The sequence below is a fragment of the Podarcis liolepis genome (genome assembly GCF_965112155.1).
Source record: "Podarcis liolepis genome assembly, chromosome: 2".
NCBI classification, from domain to species: Eukaryota; Metazoa; Chordata; class Lepidosauria; order Squamata; family Lacertidae; genus Podarcis; species Podarcis liolepis.
Window position 1 is genome coordinate 103,144,594 of NC_139555.1, and position 27,566 is coordinate 103,172,159.

Below are 27,566 nucleotides of genomic sequence, written 5' to 3' on the forward strand. Positions count from 1 at the left end.
ATGCAGGAATCTTTTGTTCAACATGGGGCTCAAAACCACAACTTAATTGATTAAGTGTCACTAAGGCTTGTGTGGCACCATCTTTATATATTTTGAGGTGCCAGGCAAAACCATTTCTCTTTACCTGGGCTTTTGGCCCTTAGTCTGAAGCATGGCATTGTCCCCTCTTTTAGTGGGGTGGCATCTGTAGGTCCTGCCTTTTATCTGTATAGCTGTTTTTAGATTTTTATTGGCTGTTCTCAGTTGGTTTTGATGTAAGTCACTTTGGGTCACTCTGTGAGTGAAGCAACGGATATAAAAAATAACAGATTATATACTGCTAGTAGTACTACCAATAAAAAGGTAAAAAAAAAAAAAGGTAAAGGACCCCTGGACGGTTACGTCCAGTCAAAGGCGACTATGGGGTTGCGGCACTCATCTTGCTTTTCAGGCTGAGGAAGCCGGCGTTTGTTCACAGACAGCTTTCTGGGTCATATGGCCAGCATGACTAAATCGCTTATTATCATCATCATCATTATTTCCACAGTTTAAAAAAATGCTCAAGGCGGATTACAACATGACAAGATTTACATAATTACAAAAGTCATAAACAATAAATAAACCATGCCAAAAAAAATACGCTTCAGGCACAATGGAACACCATGACGGAAACCAGAGAGCATGGAAACACCGTTTACCTTCCCACCGCAGCGGTACCTATTTATCTACTTGCACTGGTGTGCTTTCGAACTGCTACGTTGGCAGGAGCTGGGACAGAGCAATGGGAGCTCACCCCATCACTGGATTCAAACCGCCAACCTTCTGATCGGCAGGTCCAAGAGGCTCAGTGGTTTAGACCACAGCGCCACCCACATCCCAATACACTGTAGCTACTACCAATAGTCACTGAGCATACTTCATCTTCACTGAACTGTTTTGGGGGTTTCACCTCCACCATTTATTAGGGAGTAGTTGTTGAAGAAAGGGAGAGAAATGAGTCATTGAAAGTGCCATCCTCATAGGGAAAAAAGGCAACCTTAGCAAGCTTTGTTAGCAGGTTGTACAGCCTCTCTGTGAGTGAAAGGAAGTATTAATCCTGCCATTGAAACACAATAAAAAGCTATGAGGCCTTAAGGATGAGGACAGCCTTAATCTCCAACAGAACAGGTCTCTTGCTGAGAGTCATTCGGTAATGGGTGGTATACATTCAGCCAGAAGAGATTATCACCGACTGAAATGCAAATGAGCAAATGTTCCCTTTTAAATAATAACAAAACATACAATAAGCAGAAAGAGAGAAGAAAGATCAGCCCAAGTACCTCTGAGCTTCTCAAAATGCAGGGAAGATTGAAAAGTGTGGCAGGAGAGCTTTCAAATAATAGGATTTTTGCCCTTGTCCTTGTGCCCAAATTTCTATACTTTATGAATTTATTCCTTTTATATCTTTTTTGTTTTGTTTTGTTTTGTTCTTGCTGCTGTAATTCAAAGCTGTGTGAACATAGGTTCTCAGTCAGTCTCCCTTCCAGGCACTGACCACACCCAGAACTTTCTTAGCTTCAGCAAGTTTTCCTGTGTCATGTGCCTTCAGACCAATACACTTGTTATGTACTGAGTTGAATAGGATCCAAACTGCAGCAGTCTGATTGGTCCTAGAACAATAGGATTCAGAATGCAGCAGTCTGATTGGTCCTAGAACAATGCAGCAGTATGATTGGTTGGCAGGAACCACCCAATCCTGCTCCAGATATAAGTGAATCCACAACCTGATTGGCTTACAGTAGAATTCCAGAATTAGCCAATCAGTTGCAGCCCATTGTGTTATTAATGTATATAAAGCAGATACTTTGAGGGGACTTGCATTCATTCCTCCTCACCACTATGAGCTGAATAAAGAGCATGAAATCACTTTGCGACTCTGAGTATATTTCAACACTGTAGCCATTTTAATTTCTCTCAGTGTTTTGGAGCATTGGAGCGGTGTTCCTGGAGCACAGTGTTTGGGAGCCGACATGGGGAACCATTGTGAGGACTATAAATGGTGGCTAGACTAAAGCATGGCAGGACATCAGTGGTGCTGGATCCCTAGCAGCTGCCCAAGGGTTCTGGGTAGCTGACACCAGCCCTGGGAAATCCCAGGTGGTGGTGGTTGCGATTGTGTGCCTGTGGAGCTGAGCAGAAAGTCGGATTGCTGAGTTGTTGTCCTAGGCATAACAAGAGGGCTCATATGAGACCAGAGGAGGGGGAAAAACCATGAAAAATGTATGGAGTTATTGATCATACTGAAACATGCCATGCCTTAAAAGGAGAGAGGGACTCTAGGCACGGAAGAGCTCCAGATATCAGAGAGAGAAGCAAAGTAACCTTCTTGATTTGTCTGGCAAAAGATCAAGAATGTTGTTTGATCCTGCCACTTCTTATGCTTTATACACATCAAGTGATTTGCCTTGCTAAGAAACAGTTACTTCACTGGCCCCTGAGAAAGAGAGCCTATTCTGCGGGCTGTCAGGATGTCACTACCTATAAAGCATTCCTGTTTTGCCTTCCCACACTTTGTTTTGCTTTGTTTGATGCAGAAGTTTCAAACAACACAAATTCCCAATTGTTCCCCACTAAAAATGCAAAGGAGAGCTCTATAGATATATGTAGCGTGCATGGCCAAGACAGGCAAGTTTGCAATAATGTACCAGGGCGTGTTGAATAATGTACATATAGGGCGTGTTGAATTTTTCAACTTTCAACTTCCAAAAATGATGGGTGCCTAAAAGTTGTAACATGACTTGGGAATTGGTTAAATTAATATAGTTTAGTTTTGTAAATAACCATATTGGCTTTTTAAAACGTTTTTGTGGCATTTCCAATAATTTTAAATTGGCCTTATTAAAAACAATGTGGAAGAATGTCTGTAAAATTGCATAGAAATAATTAAAAATGACTGCCAAGTACTTGCAGTTTTATTATATATGCCTGAGCATAGCAGACAAGTAAAAAAAGCAGACCTTAGCAAAACAACAAGATAAGAAGGCTTGCTGAATATAAGCAGAGAAGCAAGCAGGGTGCTTCAATACCATCAAATGAAGCAATTCTCTGTGCTGATGAAAATGGAGAACAAATAGCTGTTGCCCAAGATGGAAATTATAGAAGTTATGGATTTGTTTTATACAGAGAAACTAACATTTTTATAGCATTACTGGACATTTTCAGAAGGTAAAATTCCAAGAGCAGTTTATGTGCTTTTAAATCAAGCATAGATTTACCAAACTAAATGTTGTCCAGTCACAAAATAATAGCAGATTTGCACCCGTCACATTCAAAAACTTTTTAAGACCCCTCGCTCAAGAAATTTGCAAAAATAAAGTTTCTCCCCTAAAATACATTTTAATACTTTCCCCCAATTCTGTAGTGTATTGGATATATAAAAATAACATTTGAACAGTGCAGGAGGGAGAATGCATTACTTAAATACAATAGTAAAGAACATTTGGAGGTTTTCGTCAATTTAATGGTACAATTCTTGTTAAATATAAAAATAAACAGAGATAGACACATCCAGCAAAATATATTGTAGACCCAGCAAATAATTATCAGTACGGATGATTCCAACCTTCTCAGTTCAACTTCCTCAGGCTGTAACTATTGTAAATCTCTAATGGCTCTATTTTCCAGCTTGATTTATATACCAGATTTTCATTCCCTCCCAACCATTTAGCCAATCAAAAGGAAAATAAAATCCTGACTAAGTTTCCATTTCTCCTTAATTGTCATCCTGAAACAGTGGCCTCCCTTTGAAAAACTTATTTATGTATACTTTTAACTTTCATATTCAAAACATCCACCTATGATCTTTTGACCTTCCTGTGCAGAAGAGCCTCTAAAACAGAAATCACTTATTTCTCCCACCCAGAAACCAATGTTCCCACTGTGGAAGGACATGTGGATCCAGAATTGGCTCCACAGTCACTTACGGACGCACTGTTAAAACCGTGTTTATGGAAGACAAACTTACTCGGCTATGACTGATTGCCAAATAAGAAATATATTTCTCCTAGGTTGTTCCCTCTTTTTTGATCTTCAATCGGCCCAGCCAGCTTTCCATTTTGGGTAGAGTGGTGTGGCATTCATGCATGGAATGAAAGATCTCAGACCTCCACTGCCATTCAAAAAATCCAAATTCTGCTTTTACTTTGAGTTTTAGTAATTTAACAGAAATCTATTGTTTTCTGCCCTGCCCTGTGTGTGTTGCATGCATCACTGTTTACATTTCACTGCAGTTTACTTTCTGCAAAAAAAACCAACAACCCAGCTTTCTGCTGTGGCAAAATCACACAATTTACATAGTTTATGTAACTAATTACCTAGCTCATGTTATCATTATGTTAGTCCATCCCATTATTTTCACTGCGAAGGAAACACAATGCAAGTATGTGTGAAATAAATTGCATATCATTTGCAACCTGAAAACAATAACAATGAAAACTATGGATTGTATTGTATTCCCTGAATCCATTTCTGTTCTGGACATGGAACACAGAACTTTTAGATCTTTTAGAATAGATAATAGGTGGTCTATAAATAATAATCACCACCACAATAAATAAATGAACTTAGGTGATTTCTGGTCCCATCTGCATTCTCGACCGAATTCTCTGATATCTCCTGTGGAAGTTAACCCTCTTGCCCCCTTCCCCCCATAGCAGCTCCCCAGGCCCCCACAATGGGGCAAGTGAATGTTAGGCCATATACTTCTTTTCCCCTGAAATGACTTAGAAATATGAATGGGTGACAATTGAGGTTTTAATGCTGTAATAGTGTATAAAGACCAGAAGGGAGTGGACTAGAACTCTGAAAGACATTTTAAACACACAGAGAGAGGAATACAAGAAAGCTGAATGTTAGGCACAATTTTGCTAGAGGTAAGTGGAAAGATATTCTTCATTTATAAATGGTTCACTGACCCATAATAATAAAGCAGTATTGCAGAAGAAGAGTAATTATCTACTTAAGTGTCAGACTGCCTGAGGAAAAGGGTTCCCTTCTTCCCTTTTGAAAAATGAACTTGGATTAAACAAATGTATCTCTTCCTGTTTTTTTAGTGTTGACATGCATTTCCCTTCTTCTTCGTCTTCTTTTTTAACAAGCAAAATTAATTAGTTTTCCCATTTCTCCATTCCTAATATGGAAATCAGGAGTGCAGTGCAGCTTCCCTGCTTCCCCCTTGGGCTCTCACTTCAACCAATAGCGTCATTTATGAAGGCACTTTCTACAGCACACTGGAAAGACTAGCAAATAAATTACTAGAGCTTTATTAAGCCCAACAGCGCCTGTTGCTTGAGGCAGAGAAATAACCTCCCAGAACCACAAAAGAAATCCCATCAGAAAATAAACTTATTGCTTTCTAATATCTCTTAGGCTAAAATATCCCAGATACTTTGGAGTCTACATGTATAGGATTGCTTTGTAAAGCAAGTTTGCACTGTGTTTTTCAAGGTAACTGTCCCTTCGATTACAGCCTCAGATAGCATTTTAGACTAGGGATGTTTACTTATCTAGTTTGGTACTTCAGAAGGACTTAGTTTGGTGCTTCAGAAAACAGCCCAGTTTGGACCGGAGTGCCGTGAAGACTTCCTAATTTGGTTTGGGTTTGAATCTGAATTCTAGTTTGGGGGAAAAAACCTTCTTCATTCCCTATTATGGTCAAAATCTAAAACAACTACAACTCTTGTCCTTGTTTTAACAGAAATTGAATAAAAGGCAGAGTAGCTCCTCCTGAGCAGATAAAGCCCTTCAAATAGATCCAGAGAGTTTTGTAATTGACACCTTTTGATATTTTTAAAGGAACATTTTTTAAAAAATTGTATTATGATTTGGTTGGGAGGAGAACTAGCAGAAATTTGCAAAATTTCTCTCTCCTTCAGAGAGATGAATCCTGCCAAATTTCAGAAGGGTAGCTGCACTAGTTTTCCTTTACATCTTTGTAGTGTTTTTTAAAAAGGTTGCATTTAATTATTTTCTCTTGGTTTGTGGGCAGTGCCTATAAAAACAGCAGGCACAAGAAAGGGCCCCCAGCTAAGAAACCTGCTAAATTACTGGCAGATTAGTCCATAACCTTTTGAACTAGAAGTCTTTAGGGTGCCAGAGAGTTGAAATGGGAGGGTGGAAAATAGTCATAACATGGACAAAATTTCTTTATTGTGGCCATGTTGTTCTGATGCTCGATATCATTTAGGCGCTGACAAATTAGACTGTTTGCTTTACTAAAACCCAAAGTGAGTAGCTGTTGTGGTGATAAACCACAAGAGTGACTTTTTGCTAGACAATTTCAGCTTGAGGAGCGTTGGAGAGATACTGCTTCAGCACATAGCTGTCAACCATCCCTTATTTGGCGGCAAAGTCCCTTATCCCAGCACTGTGTCCCGCTGCTGTCCCTTATTGATGATGTCCCTTAAATTTCCCGGGTTTCAAAGGAAGCAGCTCCTCTCCCTCCCTGCCTGCCGGCCAGGGAGGAGGGAGGCTTCAACTGTGTTGCTTGGCTGCGTTGCTCACCCAATAAGGAGTCTAAGAATGACTGGGGGGTGGAGCTTGCATGCCTTGTGCTGATCAAATCGGCCTCGTTGCCTGGGGACTCGCCTTTGCTCAGCTCAGCGCTTCCCAGCGGAGAGGTGACGGTGGTTTTCCTTGCTGCATCCTCTTTACCGGGTTGCTGCGCTGTGGGAACCACTGCTTGAGGCTTCATTTGGCTGCTGGCTGGGCTTTCTGCCTTTGGCTCGGAGGGGCTCAGAAGTTGAACATACCTGTGTTCGGAAAATCCCTTATTTTGGCTGCTGATCCCTTATTTTCGAGGCTGCTGGTCCCTTATTTTCAAATCTGTAAGTTGACAGCTATGCTTCAGCATATGCAAGCCTCAAATCTGTCTGAACTGGCTTGCTTCAGTTCTTGATTTGGGATTCATCCAAATCAAATGCACACCCTAATTTTAAAACTCTGAGGTCGCGGCCCTGCACGTACTTAACTTGGAATAATTTTCCTTGGGACTTACTTCTAAGTAGACATGCTTAGGACTGTACAGTTATGGTGCAACCCTAAACAACTCACTTTGAAAAAAAAGGACTTACTGCCAAGTAAATATGCATAGGATTGCAACTGTGCAATTTTACATCCGCTTACTTGGGAATAAGCCCCACTGGACTCAATAGGACTTACATCTGAGTAGACACATATAGGAATCTGCTATACGAAACTGTCAGAGCTGCCCGAGGTCCCAGCTCACAAAGGACCAACGCCAGTTCGTTGTTTTATACAAAAGTCTTTATTGAAATTCAGTTTCACTTCCACAGCCGTAGCGTGCAGCTCTACGTCTGAAACTCTAGACCGCCAAAGCTCCGTCTGAATCTCCTCCCCCCAGACACCAGTTTAAGACTCTAGCCTTGCTCCACCTCTTCCTTTGCTCCTTCCTCCTCTGGTTCCGCCTGTCAGCTGGGGTCTCGCCCTTCCTAGACTCTTCTGACACTGAGTCCACTGAGTCTTCCCCCTGCCTCCGGCGGGCTTTAGGACCTGGTTCCCAATCCGGGTTTTCTGCTGTCCCACGCGCCTCTACATTCGAACTTGGCGCGCGCGCCCAGCCGGCAACCTTCCTCCTGACCGTTACACTGCTCCTGTCACTGCTTCCCCCTTCGGGGGGGCTAGCTGGACCTGACCTCCCCTCCGTTCCCCCACTCTCCGAAGGCGTGGTCAGTCCTGACTCATCTTCTCCCCCTGCTGGAGGAGACGCTGGCCCTGACACATGGGACCCTTCCCCCTCACTACGCTCTGGTGGGGAAGCTGGTCCTGATCTCCCGCTGCTGCTTTGGGAGTCCCCGCTGGCCCCTTGTTTCTGGTGTGTCCCCCCTGGGACCCCCCTTGCCCTGACCATCGGCGCCTCCTTCTGGGAATCTCCTGATTCGCTGGAGAAGCTCATGGAATCTCTCGGATCACTGTCATACTCCCCTACGCTGCCCTCAGATTCTTCCCCTTCGCTCTCCATTTCCTCTCTCCCCTGTGCCTCCGTCCCTGAGCCCCTGACAGAAACTCTTATATCTTAAGAGACCAGATGATCCTAATTATGGCACCTGAAATGTGCCACAGCAAAAATCTCTAATTATACAGCGAGGGCCCGCAAATTATATGCTCCAGAAATTACAGTTGTATGACCAAAATATATTAACATTTGCAAATCTAATCAGTTATGGCAATAGAATTATTGGCCACAAGCCACTACAAATCTGCAAATGCTTAAGCCCACTGAAGTCACAGCTCTGATCATGGAAGTTGTGTAATCCAACAGTCACAACTGTTACTAGCAATGTTCATAATCCCCACCACTAGGGTTGCCATATTTTAAAGTGAAAATCCAGACACAAAAGACTAAAAATAAAATTGAAGTTTTTTGTTAAGCTTTTTAAATGTAAAATCTCAAAAAAAAACCCAGACCAAACCACAAACCTGAAGTTTTTGAGCTATTTTAAAGAAAAACCGATTTTCCCCAACATTGCTGCGATTTCTGCTCAGCCACTGCTTATGACTGCTGAATCATGGCAATATCCAGAAATATGGCAACCCTACCCACCACCACCATTCAGAATGTGAATTTATGCAGCCCAAAATGCTTGGATGTGTTCAAAAAATGACTGCTGTTTTCTCCAGGAAGTTAACCTACTGCTTGGAATATAAAAGGGGATTCTGCACATGTGTGTTCAGTGATCTTCAACTGTTCTTCGAGATTTTCATCTATTTTCTATCCAAGTCTTCACTGCTTCAGGCAGAGCATTGTGGAATTCCCCAAAAGCTGACTTTTCAGGCTCACTCGGTCATTTATGCAGCTTGAAATATTTGAAATGGAGCGCTTGGTCAAAGCATTCAGACAAATAATGCACGGATCTTCTTTCCGCAGGTGCTGAATTCCCGTCAAGATCACAGAACTTGGGTGTTTGGGGCTGTTTGTTAGGTATATGAACATACTGTTTAGAATGTTGAAGGGAAGGGAACGTTCTGAGATGGAATAATATGTCAGTTGTGCCTTAACATTATGCAAACCAGATGTTCTCATTTGCCCACTCCGCCCTGTGGAACGATTCCGCGATCTGCGCCCTGAAGAAGTGGCTGATTTATTTCGCACAACGCAGCTGGTTGGAAATGTAGTGGAGCAACATTTTGGTGGGACTTCACTCACCATTTCCGTTCAGGTTAGTAAACAGTTCTGTCGTGCCTTCTTTATCGTGCTCTTCCACAACCTAGAGCCCTCCAGATGTTTTGCACTGTTACTACTACTACTACATTTATATACCACCCTACCTCTGTAGATCTCAGGACAGTTCGCAGCATAAAATTACAATATGAAAAACACATAATAAAAATAAGAACAAAAACTAACCCCCACTCCCATAACACATTTAAAAGAGCATCGTATGTCAATCAATCCAAGGCCTGGTTGGAGAGGAATGTTTTCACCTGGCACCTAAAGGTGTATAATGAAGGCGCCAGGTGAACTTCCCTGGGGAGAGCATTCCACAGACGGAGAGCCCACTGCAGAGAAGGCTCATTCTCGTGTTGCCACCCTCTGGACCTCTCGAGGAGGAGGCAGACGAAGGAAGGCCTCAGAAGATCTCAGGATCCAGGTCGGTTCATATGGAGAGAGTCAGTCTTTGAAGTATTGTAGTCCTGAGGCGTTTAATGCAGTTAATTAACAAAGTAATGTGGATGGCCTGATTTTCAAAACCCAATCCATGGACTCCCTACTTTTGAAAGTTTTGATATCTCTGTGGTAGTTTTCGTTATGGGAATGGTGCCATGGATCCCCTGGGTGGGTCACACAGCTCCCCTGGGGGCCACAGACCACCAATTGGGAACCCCTGATTTAAGGCCACACACAAACACATTTTTAAACATCTGGGCTTTGTCCACTTCCTTACTTCCTTCCTTCCTTGTTTGTGCTTTGCTGGTTGGCAGCAGCCATTTTGGGGCAGAAACCATGGCAAGAGTGGGGAGAGAGATTAGAAATTCCCCCATAGGAAATAATGGAGATCATCAGCTCGTTATGTGAACGCTTGCCTAATAAACTATTTCCCGGAAACGCATTGTGGCTGATAAGCGGGACTACTAAAATCTAAATAACACCACCACTTTGGATCCAGTGGTCACCTCTGATACCCCAGTCGTTTTGTTAAAACCATGTTGTGCAAATGGCCAATTTGCCACGCCACTCCTCGTCTGCCAACAGCTGACTTTCCTTTTACAAATAGCACCCATCAATCTTGGTGAGCACCATAGTTATTGGGAGCATTTATGATACGAGATGCCAAGGGCTGGGGGAATAAATGTGGCCGCCTTTATTTCTCTTCAGACCACCTTTTCCTATTTGATGAGGACCTGAAATAAAAAGGTGTCTGTTCCCGAAAGCTTTGGCGCCAAATCATACCCACGAGAGCGCTATAAATTAATGCACAATGAAATTGGATTTAAATTATTAATGGGCGATATTTTTGAATACCCAAGAGAGACTCGTCGGCTGCTCTTATCTCAGTCTCCTCCATCCCCTTCCCTTTCTTCTCATCTACAGGACGGTCCTGAAGCTGGACAGACTGTGAAGGTGAGTGCTTATTTTATTATGCAGAGTACAAATTAATAAGAGACAATTATGAGAACTAATAAAACCAGTCAGCTGCAGCACATTGCAGCATTGCTATTTTATCCTTGAAGCTGGAGGGATCCCGAATCTTCTGTGCAGCTGTAAATAGATTGATTGAAAGGGAATATGGTGCAATTTGGTTACACCTCACCACCTCTCCAGTCTTAAGCAGTGACTCTCGACCGCTGGTCCATGGAACGGCTCCATCTCGGCACACTGCTGTCTTCTGCGTCCGGGACCTCCACGGCTGGGTGGGGATCTTAAGAGCCTGGCTGGGTCAGACTCTCAGTCCAGCTAGTCTAACAATTTGTTTCTCACAGTGGCCAGACAGAAGCAAGGCAGGAAGTCAACAGCTCTTTCCCTAGTGTATGCCCTTGGTATACAGGGAAACTATCTTTGAGCATGGACGGTCTGTTCCACTGTCATAACTAATACCTATCCTTCATATGCTTGCATAATCCATTTGTTTGTGTGGGTGTGTGGCTGCCCTTCTGTGACAGTGAGTTCCAGAACCTAAGTATTGCTATTGTGGAAATAGGTATTTCTTTTGGTCTGTCCTGAACCTGATGGGTCTGTCAATCCACTTTTCAGTCGGTGACCTTGAGTTCTTGTTATATAATAAACTTCCTTCCCTCCCCACCTTGATTTTCCACAGCCAGCCAACAGCCACCTTCTTTTATCAGAAGGTCCCCACGTGGATTATAACAATTGAAAGAAAAGAAGTTAAAACAGATTACAATCACAGGAATAGGGTGGGTTCTGAAAACACTCATATCAAGTGTCAAAGACCAGGGTAAAGAGATGCGTCCAGCATTCCACAAAAGCTGTATAGTGAAGCATGCTAATTGGAATGGACTTTGGTCTTATTTGTGCACAAGCAAGTATGTCTCCTCATAAGTTAGCACCCGGTGGTTTGCATCTGAGCTTTTGAGATAACGTCCTGAAGAAAAGATGGCGTTTGAAGCATTGGGAGATGCTAGGGAAACTCTGGGTGTGGCGTTTGGTCTGCCATAGCTGTTCCACACATGCAAGTCATCACTTTAACATTGCAGTCATCAAGTGTTGAAACCTCAGCAAACACCAAAATACACACCCACTGTTGGAGTTAACCCCTCGAGGGCTGTGGCAGCTGAGGGTGGGGCATCCCGTGGTGTGTCTGAAGCCTGTCTGCTGTGGCCAAGTGGTTGAGGATCTTCATGACATAAAACAGCCCAATTGCATCAGGCCCCTCGCCCACCTACTCCAGCCTCCTAGTCTCACAGTGGCTATCCAGTTATTGCAGTGTGGGTTGAATGTGAGCTTCTTCACTTTTGCTGCTGCCTGACTTCAGTTTCTTACCATATTAATATAATAATAATTTATTATTTATACCCCACCCATCTGGCTGGGTTTCCCCAGCCACTCTGGGCGGCTTCCAACCGAATATTAAAAACAACACAGCATCAGACATTAAAAACTTCCCTAAACAGGGCCGCCTTCAGTTGTCTTTTAAAAGTAAAATAGTTGTTTATTGCCTTGACATCTGCTGGGAGGGCATTCCACAGGGCAGGAGCCACTACCGAGAAGGCCCTCTGCCTGGTTCCCTGTAACTTCACTTCTCGCAGTGAGGGAACCGCCAGAAGGCCCTCAGCGCTGGATCTCAGTGTCCGGGCTGGATGATGGGGGTGGAGATGCTCCTTCAGGTATACAGGACCAAGGCCGTTTAGGGCTTTAAAGGTCAGCACCAACACTTTGAATTGTGCTCGGAAACGTACTGGGAGCCAATGAAGATCTTTCAGGACCGGTGTTATATGGTCTCGGCGGCCACTCCCAGTCACCAGTCTAGCTGCTGCATTCTGGATTAATTGCAGTTTCCATGTCACCTTCAAAGGTAGCCCCACGGAGAGCGCATTGCAGTAGTCCAAGCGGGAGATAACTAGAGCATGCACCATTCTGGCGAGACAGTCCGCAGGCAGGTTAGGGTCTCAGCCTGGATACCAGGTGGAGTTGGTAGACTGCTGCCCTGGACACAGAATTGACCTGCGCCTCCATGGACAGCTGTGAGTCCAAAATGACTCCCAGGCTGCGCACCTGGTCCTTCAGGGGCACAGGTACCCCATTCAGGACCAGGGAGTCCTCCACACCAGCCTGCCCCCTGTCCCCTGTCCCCCCAAAACAGTACTTCTGTCTTGTCAGGATTCAACCTCAGACTTCATTTGTTTAATCAGGCATCCAAAAAAACCAGTGGGGACCCATTTGAACATTCCCCTGATGGGGCCCAAAACTCCTCTCTCCTGCTTCTATGATGGCTCAGCTCTGCCTCCACAGCTGGAACCAGTAATGTTTCTGAATACCAGTGGCTAGAGACCACAGGAGGGGAGGCTGCTCCTGTACTCGATTTCTGCTTCCTGGTTTCCCACAGGCATCTGGTTGGCCGCTGTGAGAACAGGATGCTGAGACAGATGAGCCAAGATCCAGCCAGCTCTTCCTATGTTCTCAATCCAGTGGGCCACTGGAGAATGTCGTTGCCACTCTGCATGCACGACATCTCCGGGCCCCTCCTTTGGCCGCTTGGCAAATGTATTTTTCTCTCTGGGCGCAACTTCAGCCCTTGTCCCTGGAGGGCTGTGTGTATGTACGCTCTCTGCTGGCATCTTGTGGGTCTTGCGCTGTGCCTCTTTTCCTTACACCTCTGTGTGGCACACATTCAACACTGCTTGTAAGAAGAGAAAGGATTTGAACTCCTGCCTGCACTGATTCCTGGGGGTTTGCAGTAACATGGCCATTATTGGTGTGCCACTGAGGCTGATGGGGCAGTGATGTTGTGGTCTTGGTGGGTGGGTGTGGGTGTGGTGTGATGCAGGTGATGTCCTGGGGGCATGCATTGAGGTCTGTGCAACATGTAGGTGGCTTTGCTGGGTGTTCCAAGGGGATGAGTCTGTCAATTTTTAAAATGCATTTTTTAGATTTTTTAGATTTTCTGGTTGTGTGTGTTTCCCCCCTCCCTTCCTGGGCTGACCACCCATTAAATATGGCAGCTGTTTCTCAAGAATAGGAGTGGCCTATCTCTGTTCCTGGTGTAATGTGAGTATAGGATTTACCCGTTAAAGGCCCTGTTAGGGTTGATTAAGACAACACTAACATCTGACAACAGCAAATGGAAGCAATTCTCTTCCTTTCCATTTGCTGCATTGACCTTATTTGTGGGATAGTTTGTGTTACCGCCTGGGAATAGCTAGCAGGGATGGAAGAAGAAAGAGAGAGTGTGCGTGCAGGGAGAAAGGACAACAACTACAACTTTTAGTTCACCTCAGATGGATGAATAGGGCAAAGATTCACAAATCTTACTGAGGAAGCCCAACAATGAAATCCCATTCTTGTCTTCAATTACTGCCTTTCCCATTCATGGCCTTGAAATTACTCCTCCCTGTCCAATCCACTTCTGCACCACAGTGGTCCCATGAGGTCTACTGCCACTGGTACAGTGTTTGACTGGTAGCTTTTCACGTACCCACTATCATCCCCCCCAACCCCTTTCTGTATAGTGGTACCTCGGGTTAAGTACTTAATCCATTCCGGAGGTCCGTACTTAACCTGAAACTGTTCTTAACCTGAAGCACCACTTTATCTAATGGGGCCTCCTGCTGCTGCCGTGCCGCTGGAGCACGATTTCAGTACTCGTCCTGAAGCAAAGTTCTTAACCTGAAGCACTATTTCTAGGTTAGTGGAGTCTGTAACCTGAAGCGTATGTAACCCAAGGTACCACTGTATTCCCAACATGGCACTCATGGATACCAGCAATCCCACTAGTATCTTCTATGGCACTTGAAAAAGGTCACAGTAAATATCTCCACAAAACCCACAATACACAATATACTGTTTGCTCTTCCTGTTTAGTTCCTGTTTGCACTGGCTTTGCGTCACCTATATTAAAAATTCCACCTCAAACATGACAACATTTCATTGAATATGCAAACTCCTTTCCATTCTGAACAGTGGAGAGATGCAACAAACTTCTCTCTGTGAGCGAGTGTCTTTTCCCATTTTTGGGGAGGCCATTTTTTAGATACAGCAGCCATTTTTGTTACACCACACCCCTCACAACAGCCATTTTCTGTTATGCCGCATACCCATGGCAGCCATTTTGTTTTATACCACACAACCCATGGCAGCCATTTTGTGACTGGGGAACACCGTCTCAGAATTCCAGATGTGCTTACTGGTGTATAAAGTTTGACAGTCTTGCCGTATTCAAATTAATCTTGCAAATCCAACATAGGCAGCGGGGCACAACTTTAAACAATGTTAGTATTTGGCACAAAGGGACATTAACCATTTCCCTTTCCTCATGTCATGAATAGACATTCTTTTCCCACTCCTTCCTGTTGTTTAGATGAAGAGCACCACTTTCCAGCACCATGTGGAGGCTGCTACAAATGATAACCACCTTGTGACTGACTCCCCACTGCTGCCATAAAGCATAGAGCCAGCCATAGAGTTCTTCTGGAGGGTGGCAATAGCAAGTTCCCACACCAACGCTTTGACTTGTGGGCAACAGTGATATGGAAATTTTCTGTACTGGGCTCTGGGATGTCACTGAGGCTGCTAGTTCATCCTGTTGCACGCATCCTAATCTTGGAGCAGCAAGAGACTCCAGGAATCCCAGTGCTTACTCAGGGTTCAATTTCCTTGGAATGCAAGTTAATGGAAATTGTGGTGTCTTTAGGCTAAAACTGGTTTTATTTGCACATATATGCAACCTGAGCATAGGATGGGGGGGCTCAGAAATTTCAGAAATAGACTGAAAAGAGAAGTTGCTGAATTACAACTTATTACCAAACTTAAAACCATGGGGAGACCTGGTCTGAATAGAGACATTGGATTTTTATCTCATTATACATGATGAAGCTATTTTGGGCCATCTCACCCCTTGCTTTTTCCTGTAAGACCAACTGCAGTCGTTAACAGTTGTCAACAGGTTTACCACACCTATCAGCTTATTGCCTGTTCCCACCACCCTTCTGAGTAATACCCCTCCCCACCCCCTCACTATATATAAGGGTCTGGTGACTTCTGTTTCAGTGTATTTGAAGAAGTGTGCATGCACACGAAAGCTCATACCAAGAACTAACTTAGTTGGTCTCTAAGGTGCTGCTGGGCAATTTTTAATTTTTTAAAATATATTTATATTGTTTTATTGTATTCGTAATATTTTGTTGGAAGCTGCCCAGAGTGGCTGGGGAAACCCAGCCAGATGAGCAGGGTATAAATAATAAGGCATATAAATGGACATGTGAATGGCAGCCCTTAACTGGCCATCTGAGCCCATTATCTTACAAAGAAACTTCTCTGACCAGTTCATAGAATCATAGAATCATAGAGTTGGAAGAGACCACAAGGGCCATCGAGTCCAACCCCCTGCCAAGCAGGAAACACCATCAGAGCACTCCTGACATATGGTTGTCAAGCCTCTGCTTAAAGACCTCCAAAGTAGGAGACTCCACCACACTCCTTGGCAGCAAATTCCACTGTCGAACAGCTCTTACTGTCAGGAAGTTCTTCCTAATGTTTAGGTGGAATCTTCTTTCTTGTAGTTGGGATCCATTGCTCTGTGTCCGCTTCTCTGGAGCAGCAGAAAACAACCTTTCTCCCTCCTCTATGTGACATCCTTTTATATATTTGAACATAGCTATCATATCACCCCTTAACCTCCTCTTCTCCAGGCTAAACATGCCCAGCTCCCTTAACCGTTCCTCATAAGGCATCGTTTCCAGGCCTTTGACCATTTTGGTTGCCCTCCTCTGGACACGTTCCAGTTTGTCAGTGTCCTTCTTGAACTGTGGTGCCCAGAACTGGACACAGTACTCCAGGTGAGGTCTGACCAGAGCAGAATACAGTGGCACTATTACTTCCCTTGATCTAGATGCTATACTCCTATTGATGAGGCCCAGAATTGCATTGGCTTTTTTAGCTGCCGCGTCACACTGTTGGCTCATGTCAAGTTTGTGGTCAACCAAGACTCCTAGATCCTTTTCACATGTACTGCTCTCAAGCCAGGTGTCCCCCATCTTGTATTTGTGCCTCTCATTTTTTTTGCCCAAGTGCAATACTTTACATTTCTCCCTGTTAAAATTCATCTTGTTTGTTTTTGCCCAGTTCTCTAATCTGTCAAGGTCGTTTTGAAGTGTGATCCTGTCCTCTGTCCTCTTCTGCAGCCTCTTCTGCTAGATTCTAAACCTCCTTGGCCTGCAAGGGACCTGCAAATATAACCCAGACTGACACACACATATGCTGAAACCTATAACAAGACATATTTTGGCTATTGCAGGGGTAGGTCATAACTTCCAGTGGTCTCATAGCAGTGCTTCTGTTGTGCTAAGTCTCTGTATCAGCCTGTGAGAGAAGGATGTCGCAGTTGACTAGGCACCACATTCTGAAATTATTACCGCAGTAGTTTGAAAGGTTGGCTTGATTAACTAATCACAGCTTGAACCATGCGAATTTAAATCTACAGCAGGCTGTGATGACCTCACTGTTGGGCTATAGGATTCCCTGCAAGTGCACTCACGGGCAAAGTGTTAATTGTAAGAAGTGCTCCCTTGATTAGCCATCAGCAAGTATATATCTTGCTTTTAGAATTAAAGGTTGGGGGAAAATTGATTTTCTATTGTATGAGAGGCACCGGCCACTCGATGTGTGTGTAGCCAGTGGATTTTGAAGATATGTTGATTTGCTGGGGGCTTCTTGTCCCATTAGCTTAATAAATGTAATGAAATGACAACACCCCGCTGATGTTATTGCAAACTCCTGGATTTTCAAGATCACATATTGTACTCTCTTCTAGATATATGAGCCGCTTTTCTGGAGAGCACCATAATTTGCTATAATTTATTGTCGCTATGCTGATGGCATGGGCTTTTTAAAAAAGAAATAAATAAAGAGAAAATTCAAACTCTGGGCATTTTAATAAAATTAGTTGCATTCCCAATCCATTTCTGATTCAATTACCTTAATCACAGTCTGAAAAAGGCCAGTCCGAGCCACTGCCTGGTGCTCCTGAGGGACCATGAGACTCGAAACCAATCATTAGGTATGAGAACCACATCTTAAATTGCAATAAATAATGTTTCTCTCTTGCCAGCATCAAACGTTTTTCTTGTCCAAAAAGGAGAAAAAGATAAACACAAAACGAAATGACATGTTTATCTGTGGAAGAAGAGCAAATGCCATTGTTCATTTTGATGGGAGTAGATTAGGTATCACTAACTAGGCCATTTCTCTTCCTTCTCTCACCTCTCTGTATAGTCTTAAAAAGTTTGGGGGACTGGAGGAAAGGAAACAGAGTCCTCATTACTATGCTCACAGTATATTGTCATCTTCACATGTTGATTAGATTTGCGGTTTTAAAAACGCAAGAAGCAGCGGAGCGTAACATCAAAATGGTTGTAAGTTATCTGCTGAATACCACAGTCTGGGAATCTCATGGATGCATGTCATATAAAAATGGTGACAACATCTAAGCACCTTCCTTCTTGAGTCCCATATGTTGTCAATTGCAAATTCAACTAGTCAGACAGGGAACTGAGGTTGATGCTTTCAATGTGGTACAATCATTTCAGTGCCTCACCTTCTGTTAATTATTCTAAGCTGCAAAGATTGGCTTCCCGTATTTTTTTGTTTTATGATGGGCGTGTTTTGCTTTCGCAGATGCTTCTTTAATGGTGCACTAAATCAATACACCTGGCTGGAGTTTTGTAAGCATCTTAACCCGAAGTGAAATGTCTCTATGGAACCGAATCCCTCTTTAGCCTACAGCTGATCCTTCCTAATTTTCTTGTCTTCTCTCATTCCTATTGTTCCTGTGGACTAGGGGGTTTGAATATTCAAAATTAATCACAGCACAGCAGGCATTGATTGCATCAGAAGGATTACAGTCATTAACAGCAATGCAATGTTAATGCATCTGGGCATCCTGTGGATTCATATACACAAACCTTGGGCTAATAAACCATGAAAGCCACCTTTTCGGTCTTTCAGATGAGCAACAGAAGCTGCAACTAAAGGAAAGATGTCGCCCCCTGGGTCACCCTGAGCATTCTCTCGCTGCAGACATAGCTCTGAAGAAAGGCTAAGGTGGCTGAAACATTGCTTTTGGTCTGGATATCCCAGACTTCTCGCTGAGGCCAGAAAGCTAGGAGGCAAAAAAAATGAGACATTATATATGAAAACCATGATAATGCTAGTATGTGTATAGGGTATTAGGAGAGGAATAATACCTCTGGTGAGGGACGCAGGTGACGCTGTGGTCTAAACCACAAAGCCTAGGACTTGCCAATCAGAAGGTGGGCGGTTCGAATCCCTGCGAGGGGGTGAGCTCCCATTGCTTGGTCCCTGCTCATGCCAACCTAACAGTTTGAAAGCACGTCAAAGTGCAAGTAGATAAATAGGTACCGCTGTGGCGGGAAGGTAAACGATGTTTCCGTGTGCTGCTCTGGTTCATCAGAAGTGGCTTAGTCATGCTGGCCACATGACCTGGAAGCTGTACACCGGCTCCCTCGGCCAATAAGTCGAGATGATCGCCACAACCCCAGAGTCGGCCACGACTGGACCTAACGGTCAGGGGTCCCTTTACCTTTTTAATACCTCTGGTTGGGGACATCATGCTGCTCCTGGGATAGTTTGTCCACCATTGGTCTCCACCCTGCATTCAGCTGTCAACATGCGACAGCAGCCACACCCCAGGAATGGCTTCCGCTGGCCGGCTAAACCAGGTGAGGATATGAGCTATGGCATGCCATAAGACAGCACTGTCAAAATGAAAAGGAAGATCATCCTGTGCTTTCTAGGTAAAGGTAAAGGCAAAGGACCCCTGGGTGGTTAAGTCCAGTCAAAGGCGACTATGGAGTTGCGGCACTCATCTTGCTTTCAGGCCGAGGAAGCTAGTGTTTGTCTGCAGACAGTTTTCCAGGTCATGTGGCCAGCAGTGCTTCCGGTGCAATGGATCACCGTGACGGAAGCCAGAGCGCACAGAAACACTGTTTACCTTCCTGCCACTCTGGTACCTATTTATCTACTTGCACTGGCAATGCTTTTGAACTGCTAGGTTGGCAGGAGCTGGGACAGAGCAATGGGAGCTCACTCCGTCGTGGGGATTCGAACCACTGACCAGCATGCCCAAAGAGGCTCAGTGGTTTAGACCACAGTGCCACCCGCGTCCCTTTGCTTTCTACAGTAGGGGTAGCCAACATGGCAGCTTCTGGAAGCCTTTGGACTACAACTCCCACCAGCCCCTATCAGAATGGCCAATACTAGGGGTGATGGGAGATGGAGTCCAGCAAAGGAGGGCATCGTACTGCCCACCCTTGTTCTATGGACTTATGGGTGAAATGGTGAAATGCTGCTACTTCACACTGTGTCCTATCCAGGTTTCAGCAGCCATTTCATGGAAGGCAAGTCTCACAAAGTTCTCTAATCTTTGCATCTTCCAGTTATTGTCATTAGGAAAGGGCACCTGGCCTTCTCGCGGCCGCCATCCCTTGATGCTAGAAGCAGCATTAAAAAAAAAAAAGTTTGATGGCTGGAGGAGACAAAGGAAAATGAAGGCCGTGGAATGATTGATGGACGTGACACTCTTTGAACTGAGAATAGCGAGTGCTGCAAGGCACTGATAAATGGAAATGATGGCTTGGATAATGAAGTCTGTTTTAGAAATATCAGGAGCTGAAGATCCCCTGAAGGGAAAAGGGGGCAGGCCCAATTCCCATAATTCTCTCTGGTGGTAAATTATGATGGGTCTAGAGATGGATCTTTTTGTTTTGTTTTGCTTCTGCACTACAGAATGTCACGGTGCTTTCCATTGCCAGGCATGCTAAGTAACATCACATTAGAGGTCTGCCACATTCTGAACATCCCAGACATGCACATTAAAAAGGTCTTGTAGCATCCTGAGGAATCCACCAATTAGTCACAGTTAGAAAAATGAAGGAAGGGGGCTCCTTCTCTCTGACAGGGGCCTTGCAGAGTCTTTGGACTGTCTCTCCTTGAGGCCAAAGTTAAGGGTATGAAATATTTTTTGTGATTTCATTAACTGTAATTTATTCCAAAAACTTTATTATCACTTCTCCTTGGCAGTGGAGGGAGGCTGCAACCCTGAGCCCACTTAGCTAGGAGTAAGCTGGATTGACTTCAGTAGGACTGACTTCTGAGTAGACACGCTGAGGCTTTTGCTGGTGAGGCGAAGGGCCAGCTGCCTGTTGAGAGCAAAGACATTGTAGTGACTGTTTCTAAGCACTATAATCTTCCATTGGTCTAAGATGGAGGTGGGGAACCTGAAGTCCTTCCCATGTTGTTGGACTCCATTTCCCAGCAAGTCCTGCTTGCATAGACAGTGATTGGTATCATGGGAGCTATAGGGTCTGCGTCATGTGTGGGAACTTTTGTCCCTTCAGATGTTGTTGGACTACAACTTTCCTCATGCCGTTGGTCATGCTTTTTTGGGTTGATGGGAGTTGCTGTTCAGCAACATCTAGGGTACCAAAGGTTTCCCAACCCTGGTCTGTATAAATCTATAGAATAGTTATGGATATGTATGGATGTATTCATGCCCTGGAACGTGGGTGGCGCTGTGGGTTAAACAGCGGTCGGCGGTTTGAATCCCTGTGACAGGGTGAGCTCCCATTGCTTGGTCCCTGCTACTGCCAACCCATAAGTTCGAAAGCATGTCAAAGTGCAAGTAGATAAATAGGTACCGCTCCGGCAGGAAGGTAAATGGCGTTTCCGTGCGCTGCTCTGGTTCGCCAGAAGCGGCTTAGTCATGCTGGCCACATGACCCGGAAGCTGTATGCTGGCTCCCTCGGCCAATAAAGCAAGATGAGCGCTGCAACCCCAGAGTCGGTCACGACTGGACCTAATGGTCAGGGGTCCCTTTACCCTTTACCTTTATTCATGTCCTAACATTAGGAATTAACATTTTAGAATTTTATTTCTAGTTGCATTGTTTCATCACAAATGTGCCTACTGCCCTGGACTCCTTTGGGAGGAAGGGCGGTATATAAATTTACAAAATAAAAAAATAGACATGGCCTGTATCAAAATCCAACAGAGTAAGAACAACATGCAAATGTGCAAACACTCTGTCACGATGCTCACCCTTAGAGTTGAGTTTGCAGAGTTAAGACCTTTCAAAAGCATATTATATCTGCTTTCCACCATATTTCTCCCATTACAGCTCTTGTAAATATTGTATAGCCTTTCCTCTGGGAGAAAACATGCACAGCCTTTGTGTGTGAAAGAAATCCTGATTTGCTTACAATTGTGTTGCTCTTGTCCGTAAATCTTTTATTAGGAAGAAGTTGCAAGGCTGGGATCCTACTTCCATGAATTGCTTTTCAATAGCCCGTCCCTTACTTTTTTATTTTATGATAAAGTCAGAAAGGTTATTATCCTTTCCCTTATCATTGTTCAGCATTGATTTTGAGGTTTCTGACCAGATCGCTATTGAGAGGTGTAAGAGCAAATTCAGAGTGGACCAGGAAAACATGAGAAGTGGGATTTTTACCCCTAGGAATTGAAATGCTCTTTGGGAATTGAAATGCTCTTTGATTTTTCCAGTTTCCACGTTGCACCTGACATGCATCCCTCCCCGGTTAAGCACAGGGTTGATACCTTGATTAATAATAATAATAATAATAATAATTTTATTATTTATACCCCGCCCATCTGGCTTGGTTTCCCCAGCCAGTCTGGGCGGCTTCCAACAGAATATTAAAATACATGATACCATTATAAAATGATTGATGCCATTGTCTGATATTGTCTGCAACTGTGATACAAGGAGCATGTGAAGGGGATTCACAGGCTCTTCTGCATTTATCAAAGAGGACATCACATACTTGACCTCAGAAGAGCTCTATGCGCACACACTGCTTTTCCACATCGAAGCAGGCTTTCCTTTGGCATTCGTAAGGACTAGTAACATTTCCCCTCCTCTGTACAAAAAAGAAAATATGAAAGCTGAATGAGTGTTTTACTATGTGGATAATTCCTAGCTCTATTCCTTTTATCTGCCACAGCTAAAACCCATCTAAATTATGATAATTCCAGACCCTCAAAGTGTCCCTGCAGCCAATAGGAAGTTGTGCCTTGGTTTCCGAATATTTTGGAAGTCGAACGGGCTTCCGGAACGGATTCCGTTTGACTTCCGAGGTACGGCTGTATAACCTTTAGAAGACATTTGAAGGCAGCCCTATATAGGGAAGGTTTTTTTTAATGTTTATTTTTTATATACAGTGGTCCCTCGGGTTAAGTACTTACTTTGTTCTTGAGGTCCGTTCTTAACCTGAAACTGTTCTTAACCTGAAGCACCACTTTAGCTAATGGAGCCTCCCGCTGCCGCCGTGCCGCCGGAGCACGATTTCTGTTGTCATCCTGAAGCAAATTTCTTAACCCGAGGTACTACCGTATTTTTCGCCCTATAGGACGCACTTTTCCCCCTCCAAAAGCGCCCGGCGCTTCGGGAACACATTCGCAGCCTAGGCAGCCCTGTGGGAGTTCCTGCAGGGCTCCCCATGCTGCAGATAGCAGCCTGCCATCCAGCGCGAGGGGCGCCCTGAAGCAGAGCGCCCCTCACACCGGGCAGACATCTGCAGTGTGTTGGAGCCCTGCGGGAGTTCCCCTCAGGGCTCCCCACGCTGCGGATAGCAGCCTGCCGCCCAGCGTGCCCGGCCAGCCCCACAAGCTTGGGGGACAGCAAGGAGGCGCAGCGCCACCATCCCACTGTTCCTTGACCTGGTTCGGTTTCCCTGACCTGGTTTTGGGGGGAAAATAAAGGAAAAAACATTTTCCTTTATTTCCCCCCAAAAAAACTAGGTGAGTCCTATGGGACGGAGTGTCCTATGGGATGAAAAATACGGTATTTCTGGGTTAGCAGAGTCTGTAACCTGAAGCGTATGTAACCTGAAGTGTATGTAACCCGAGGTACCACTGTGTGTTGGAAGCCACCCAGAGTGCCTGGGGCAACCCAGTCAGATGGGTGGGGTATAAATAAAAAAGTTGTTGTTGTTGTTGTTGTTGTTGTTGTTTGTTGTTATTGAATAGGACATCCCTATTTTCATCAGAGAAGTGTTGAAGGGTAAGTAATTTAGAGAGGCTAAAGTGTAGGTAAGTAAAGGGAGGGGGAAACCAAGGTTCAACAGCCAAGATGAGGAGCCACTGTGGAAATGCATGGTCGGTCTTGCAGCTGCCAGAACTTCCTCCTGTTCCTTGGTATATTTACTCTGCAGAACAGATGGGCATCTGTAAAAATAGAAGAAGGTCCCTTTGTGGTCTGGGAAGATGTAATCTTGCCTCCTGCTTTAGAAATGCAGAGTAAAAGCTGCCCCCTAAGCTAGTTCGTTGCTCTTTTTATACATATAATGGTGCGAGTTCAAATCCCAGCTTATGGTACGTGAAGCTGTAAAGTTAGTTTTATCTTCCCCTCAAGTTTGTGCATGTCACAAAGGATATGTTTATGGCTGGATAAGATTCCATGTGATTGACAGACTGCACACAAGAGGTCAGGAACTTAGGCAGAAGGAGGGGGTGTGGGTAAAAGCGAGGTCTCTCAGAAGGGCTTTGCTGTGTGTGCACGACCGGCTTTCTGCTTATATTCACACGCTCCCAGAATACCTGGGTGCATTTTGCAAGCCGTTCCAGTCTGCCCTGTGAAAACCTCTCTGCAGGCAGCATTAATGCTTTCTAAGTAAAGAAATCCTGCTTCTCAGTGTGCGCGCTCTTCTTAAGGTCCAAAACAAATGCTGCTATAATGAGTGATTCAGCTGAAATGGGGAAACCGTCTTCCTTATAAGAAAAATCTCCATGTTTTAAATTTTATTTTTATTTCAGAAATTTTGTATTGTAATCAAACCACAAAGCCATTTGTAGAGTAGCTGGACAATTTAGCATTAGGTTGTTTTTTTGGGGGGGGGGGGCTGGAATCAAAGGAGCAAGTTCACAAATCCTGATTTTCTTTTTCTTCTGTTGTCATGCTGCGTAACTTGGGGAGTCTCACCACACGTCTAGACATTTCTCTTTTCCTCCCCACTTTGTGCTGTCATCTCTGTTTTCAGTGACAGCTTTCAAATACTTACTTTGACATAATCATATGGGACTTCTCATCTTTCCAGCTGAATCCAAAACTTCTGTCCCTGTATATCTGCTGCCAAGTCATATCAACTTTTGTGACATTCTGCCAGCGCACCATTTGGTGTGGCCTGTTCTGAACATTTTATTTGTCTCTTTGGCATGCCTTGGTTAGAACTAGGTCTTTGTAAAAATAAAAATCCTTCTACCTATCCATCGAAAAAGAGACAGACACTTCACCGCTCCAGGCGGCTAACAGTCAATTTAAAATGAACAATAAAACATTAAGATCGTCATCAACAACAAGGAGAGGAGCCCTGCAGGTGAAATATTTCTAGGTCAGCAGAATTTACTCAATACAGTGGTACCTCAGGTTACGAACTTAATTTGTTCCAGAGGTCCGTCATTTCTACTAATATTTTATGAATTTCACTGGTTTCCTCTTTTATAATGACATTTTTTTCTTTATCTCCTCTTTCTATATTTTTTTTCAAATTTTGTATATTCTTTCATAGAATCATAGAATCATAACGTTGGAAGAGACCACAAGGGCCATCGAGTCCAACCCCCTGCCACGCAGGAAACACCATCAGAGCACTCCTGACATATGGTTGTCAAGCCTCTGCTTAAAGACCTCCAAAGGAGGAGACTCCACCACACTCCTTGGCAGCACATTCCACTGTCGAACAGCTCTTACTGTCAGGAAGGTCTTCCTAATGTTTAGGTGGAATCTTCTTTCTTGTAGTTTGGATCCATTGCTCTGTGTCCGCTTCTCTGGAGCAGCAGAAAACAACCTTTCTCCCTCCTCTATGTGACATCCTTTTATATATTTGAACATAGCTATCATATCACCCCTTAACCTCCTCTTCTCCAGGCTAAACATGCCCAGCTCCCTTAACCGTTCCTCATAAGGCATCGTTTCCAGGCCTTTGACCATTTTGGTTGCCCTCCTCTGGACACGTTCCAGTTTGTCAGTGTCCTTCTTGAATTGTGGTGCCCAGAACTGGACACAGTACTCCAGGTGAGGTCTGACCAGAGCAGAATACAGTGGCACTATTACTTCCCTTGATCTAGATGCTATACTCCTATTGATGCAGCCCAGAATTGCATTGGCTTTTTTAGCTGCCGCGTCACACTGTTGGCTCATGTCAAGTTTGTGGTCAACCAAGACTCCTAGATCCTTTTCACATGTACTGCTCTCAAGCCAGGTGTCACCCATCTTGTATTTGTGCCTCTTATTTTTTTGGCCCAAGTGCAATACTTTACATTTCTCCCTGTTAAAATTCATCTTGTTTGTTTTGGCCCAGTTCTCTAATCTGTCAAGGTCGTTTTGAAGTGTGATCCTGTCCTCTGGGGTGTTAGCCACCCCTCCCAGTTTGGTGTCATCTGCAAATTTGATCAGGATGCCCTTTCATTTCTTGTTTCCCCTTAACCACCTGTTTTCTGGGGATTATACCATCTTCTTTTATTAATTATAGGTTACTTACCCCATTAAAAAAATTATTATTTATACTTTGCCAACCCTTTACCTCTGTCTCCGATATCTTACTTGGTAACATTCTAAATAAATAAAAAATTATTCTAGACAAAATGTTCAAAAAGCTTAATTTTTGTATATTCCTCCAACTTTTCCTTACTTTCCCTCTTTAATTTGTTAAGATTCTCTTGTTCTAAATTTTCTAAATTTATTGTTGTATTTATTCCCTAACACCTTATTACATTTCTTAATTTTATATGTGGTTTTTTTTCCTTCAAAATTTTTCATTTTTCATCTTCATCGTAGTGAAATATCATCATCTCTGATTTGGACCAATTAATTCACAACCCTGTTATTTCTCCATTTATTTTTTTCAAATGTGCCTCTGTTACCTGCCTCTATTACCTGTTCCTCCCCCACTTTTTCTTCAACCCTTCCTTGTACACAGGCCATGGTAACCTGATGAATCTTCCTCCTTCCACTCATATGACTACTAAGCATCCATTTTGCCTTCTGCATAATTATGACGCCACCATCGTTTCCTATTCCTCATACCCTTCCGTATCCCCGCTTTCATCTTCACCCCATTCCCATGGCTATCACTCTTTCCACAGGGAAGGGTTTGCATATGTGAAGGGGATATAAATTGTGGCTTTTTTAAAAAAAGACATAGGATCTTCATGCCGACTGAAACTACAGTGGTACCTCGGGTTACATACGCTTCAGGTTACAGACTCTGCTAACCCAGAAATAGTACCTTGGGTTAAGAACTTTGCTTCAGGATGAGAACAGAAATCGTGCTCCGGTGGCATGGCAGCAGCGGAAGGCCCCATTAGCTAAAGTGGTGCTTCAGGTTAAGAACAGTTTCAGGTTAAGAACGGACCTCCAAAATGAATTAAGTACTTAACCCGAGGTACCACTGTATAGGCTTTTCCCTTGCACGGTGATAGGTAGCTTCCTTTCTCCATTGTGCAGAGTTCCTGTGCACATAAAGTATTTGCTGGCAGAATCACCAGTATAAGGACTATGGCCGCTCTGTTATATAATGATCTAATTACTATAGTTCACGGTGGGGAGCTTCTGCAGAATCTCAACAGCGTTAAAATTCAAGCTTGTCCCAGTGCAAACATGGCCTATAAATTCCCCCTCCCCCATTTTTAAGAAAATGAGTGTGAATTAAGTGGCATCAGCTGTATTAAACTGTGTGGATGAGCTGAGTGCTGCCAAAATGTGAAATGTGTTTTCACTGCTGCTCAGAAGCAAAGTGAAAGGTGCCAGCTGTAGAGCACAGAGATAATAGGACCCTGTTTTCTCCAGTTTTTGGCTTTCCTAAGCTATAATAGGAACACTTCAGAA

At 44.0% G+C, this 27,566-nt stretch overlaps 1 protein-coding gene across 6 annotated transcripts in view; it reads left to right on the plus strand.

Annotated features, from left to right (window-relative positions):
- FHIT (fragile histidine triad diadenosine triphosphatase) overlaps positions 1–27,566 on the plus strand; it is a 1,028,662-nt gene that overhangs the window by 800,353 nt on the left and 200,743 nt on the right. For 5 of the 6 annotated variants that reach the window (XM_083493597.1, XM_083493599.1, XM_083493600.1 and 2 more), the window contains 2 exons: positions 9,049–9,194; positions 10,568–10,597. In XM_083493597.1, the coding sequence (XP_083349723.1) occupies positions 9,049–9,194; positions 10,568–10,597 (176 nt within the window). The remainder of the gene's footprint in view (positions 1–9,048; positions 9,195–10,567; positions 10,598–27,566) is intronic. The other variant, XM_083493602.1, reaches the window with a different exon arrangement.